At 65.0% G+C, this 3,658-nt stretch overlaps 1 protein-coding gene across 1 annotated transcript in view; it reads left to right on the top strand.

The window, feature by feature from the left end:
* The first annotated feature begins 1,905 nt into the window (after positions 1 to 1,905).
* Positions 1,906 to 3,658, top strand: part of ARRDC1 (arrestin domain containing 1) — a 4,523-nt gene continuing 2,770 nt past the window's right edge. The window contains 2 exon segments of the mRNA XM_027766273.1: positions 1,906 to 2,069; positions 2,613 to 2,800. Coding sequence (XP_027622074.1) covers positions 1,906 to 2,069; positions 2,613 to 2,800 — 352 coding nt within the window.

Genomic DNA, 3,658 nt, shown 5'->3' with positions numbered 1-3,658 from the left:
CAGGAAGCCGGGCCAGCCCTTCCGCAAGCGCCCCTTCCTGCGCTCCCCGCCAAGGAGTCTGGCTGGGGCCTGGACCCTGCCCCCTTGCCGAGGCCACCGGGTATGGACGCGCTCAGTCTCCGAACCTCCCTCCGCCGGTGCTCGTGGTCCGCCGCGACCCCACCTGCTGCCCTCACCTGGAGCCTGGCCCATGCCGGCCCCTCCGACACCCAGGCGCCTGGGCACGCCCGTCTTAAGGGACCTTACCGCCCGCGTGTGCGTGCCGGCCCTGCAGGGTCCACGGGGCGCCTGCTTGAGGGGTTCTCTGGGAGCGGCTGGCTCGGCCATCCTCCTGCCGCCGCCCTGACGGCGTCTGCTAGTGGAGCCTGAGCCGCCCTGGCTAGCCCCTCCGCGGGTGCGGACATGGGGATCGGGTTGCTGCAGTAACCACTGCGAGGGCTCTGCAGGTGCCTGCCTGGGACAGGGCCTGAGCGGGCCGCCAGGGCGTGCGCCCTCGCTGCTGAGCACGCTGTGGTCTCTGCTTGGCCCCTGAGCTGGGCTGGAGGTCACGGTGGTGGGTCCCTGGCAGTGGCCTCTCCATCTTGGGTTCCCGTGATAAGCAGAGTCATAGCTGCCTGCTTGTCTGCACCTGGGCCTTCTGTGGCTGGCTTCCACTCCTGCTGCCTGCAGAGAGCTGCAGCCGCTCACCTCCCGTCAGCGGCCATGCACACGGCAGGGCCAGCTACCTTCTTTCTTATCAGCACTGGAGGTGGGGGGCATGTGGGAAGAGGCTGGGTTGCGCTCCCTCCTTACCAGCAGGCTCCTGGTGGAGCCCACTTGGTGTTTGGGTTTGGGGGTGTGGTTACGACAGGGCGCAACAGAGACAGCCTTGGGCCCCTCAGGCCCAAGCAAGGTCTGGGAGGGAGGGACCCACTTCTGTCTGGGCCTGGGGGGCCAGGCTGTGTGTCACTGGCCTGGGGAGACCCCCGGGTTCCAGGAGCCTGGGCTAAAAGGTCCAGATGGGCTAAGTGGGTAGTGGGCAGGGGAGAGGGCTGGCTGCTGCAGGTGGGAAGTGCAGGATTGCTTAGGTGGCCGGGGTGGTCCTGTGAAGGGACCACCCTGGGGCATCTGGGTGGGAAGGGAAGGACCGTGGGTCTTTCTCTGGCACTGGAAAGAGACTGGAGTTCTCCCCAGGAGTTGCTGGGTGCCTCCGCGAGGCCCTTGCCCAGGGCAGCAGGCCTGTACCCGGGCTCCCAGCTCCGGAGTGTCTGCCTGACGAGTGTGACAGTGGCGAAGGCGGGAGGAGCAGTTTTCTGGGCCCCAGGTCTGGCCAGTGAGGGCCTGCTCTGGCTGGGTGGGCAGTGTGGCTTGTGAGAGCCCACCTCTGGGGTGAGTGCCACCCTGGCCTCTCTGTGGGGGTGGAGGGGTGGGGCAGAAGCACCGGGATTGAGTGCAGGGGGTGTGGGGAGGGCTGTTGGCGAGGAGAGTCCCAGAAGCCATGCTGGGACACTGCATGCTGTGTCCTTCAGAGGCAGAGTTGCCCCCTGCCTCCATGGGAAGACTGGGTCACTGCCTGCTTTTGCTGATGCCTGTGATCTACCCAGCAAGGCCTCTCTGCCTTGAAGGCACTGTAGGCAGGCCTGGAGCTATGGTGAGGCTTAAGGGCGCCTGTCCTGCCCATGGCCCTGCCTCAGGACACACGCTGGCGAGAGCACCAGGACCACCGTGCTCACAACCTGGAGCAGATACCCTGCAGGGAGGGAGGGACGGGGGCGTGCAGGGTCACTCCCAGGAGGCAGCTCAAATATTGCGCTCCAGAGGGCGGAAGTCCCGGGACTTTTACCAGGAGGCTGTCACAGCCAAGCCCTTGAGCAGTCGTCAGCCCTGGTGGCATCCACAGGCTACAGGCTGGGCAGGAAGAGGGCCATGCCGCGTGTGCTCTCCAGGAGCCAGGACGCCTTCCCTGCCATGCTCACGGGCCCTCGCGCTCTTCTTGCAGGTGACCATGCCCCTGGCCTTGTCCAGTGGACACTGGCTTCCCGGACTCCCCGGCCTGGGACCCAGGCTGAGGAGCAGCTTTGGGTGTTTTGGTGAGGACTCAGCAGGCTCTGTGCCCCTTGTCCCTGCTGAGGGGAGTGGGTAGAACAGAGCAGTTCCACTTTACATCTGTGCTCCGCAGTGCCCTGGGGAGTGTGCATGCTGGGCTCTTGGCGTAGGGGCCCGCAGGTCACAGCCTGGGCTGCCTCGGCCTCCTTGCGGTGGGTTGTCTGTCTTTCCATAGTCAGGTGCCCCCTCTTTTGCATCTGAGCTCGGGCTTAGGTGCAGGCTGGGCAAGGGCTTTTCTGAGGTTGCGCCTGGACTGTATGTCCGGGGCGGTGGTGGGCGGCTCCTGGCTGGACTGCTGCATGCCCTGGTGTGTGCTGGCACAGTGCAGACCTGCGTGTGTCTCTGGCCTCAGCCACGGCTCGGTCAGTGCAGGGGTGTCTCCACCTACCCTCCAACGTGGGTCAGAGTGTTTGCTATTCGCCTTTCGTGGGCTGAGACAGTAAGTCACCTGGGTTCTCCTTGATTCCTGGTGAAGGGGGAATTTATCCAGCTGTCTTCTGCCACATAAGTCACCGCCCATGACCAAGCAACCCAAGCCAGACAGCTGAAGTGACCACTTCACATCTCCCACGTCACGGCGTGTGGACTCGGACAGCAGGGCAGTGCAAGCCTGCCCTCAGCCTGTGCCTGGCCAGTCGGGGACCACTGCACCCCTCCCAACCATCCGTGCCAGCCACAGCGCTCAGACTGCCGGACTTGGGGGCAAGCATCACAAGTGAGCACACCCTGCCGCAGGGTGTCCGGCTGTCACTGCCCGTTTGGGGCTCTGGGCTGCCTTCCCGAGTTTTCCACTGGTCTCTAGGAGAACAGCGCTGCTGTTTCAGATCCTGAGGGTGGGACAGTCGAGGTTGAGCCCAGGAGGGCACGGGTGGAGGTGTGGGTTCAATTCAGGGCTGGGCTAGGGTGGTGAGGTTGTGCCAAGGGGGCAGAGCGTGGTCCAGCAGGAAGTGAGGTGGGGAGTGGGCACCTGACAGCAGCCAGGAGGGGAGGATGTGCTGGGAGCCCTGGGCGCTGAGGGCCAGCTGGAGGTCCTGGGATGGAGCCAGTGCTTCCTGGGGAGATGATGGTGAGGCGTCTGTCTGGCCCATGGGGGCACCTGGGAGCCCACTCTCCTTGCCTGGTGGCTCCTACGTCCCACCTTGGGGAGGAGTGGGCGGGGAGGGGCAGTCTTTGCCCTTGACTCAGTCCTGCAGAGAGAGGAGGGGCCAAGCAGCAGGGTGACCTCTCACACCCATTAGGGTCTGCAGCCATGCTGTGATCCTGCTGAGTCTGTCCTCCTTTGTGACCAGCTCTGGTAGGTCCAGCCGTGGCCCCATGGCCATGGTGGGCTTGTGGGCATGTCTGCAGGACTGAAGAGTTGGTGTTTCCGCCCAGAGCCCTTGCAGCAGCATCTGCCAGCGGCCCCTGTTCTGGGGTGCGGGGAGAGGACCAGGCCTCCTGTGATGTGCCAACATCCGGAGGCAGGCTGAGCCAGGGAGTCAAGGGTGGCCCTGAATGTGCCCAGCTGAGCCTACACCTGGCCAGGCGGGTCTGGCCGCATTCCTGTAGGTGCCGCTGGGGCTGGCAGTTATCT

Source organism: Tupaia chinensis, unplaced genomic scaffold (genome assembly GCF_000334495.1).
Source record: "Tupaia chinensis unplaced genomic scaffold, TupChi_1.0 Scaffold142100_1, whole genome shotgun sequence".
NCBI lineage: Eukaryota > Metazoa > Chordata > Mammalia > Scandentia > Tupaiidae > Tupaia > Tupaia belangeri.
The sequence above is the reverse complement of the archived record's forward strand: the minus strand, read 5'-3'. Positions and strand labels throughout refer to the sequence as shown.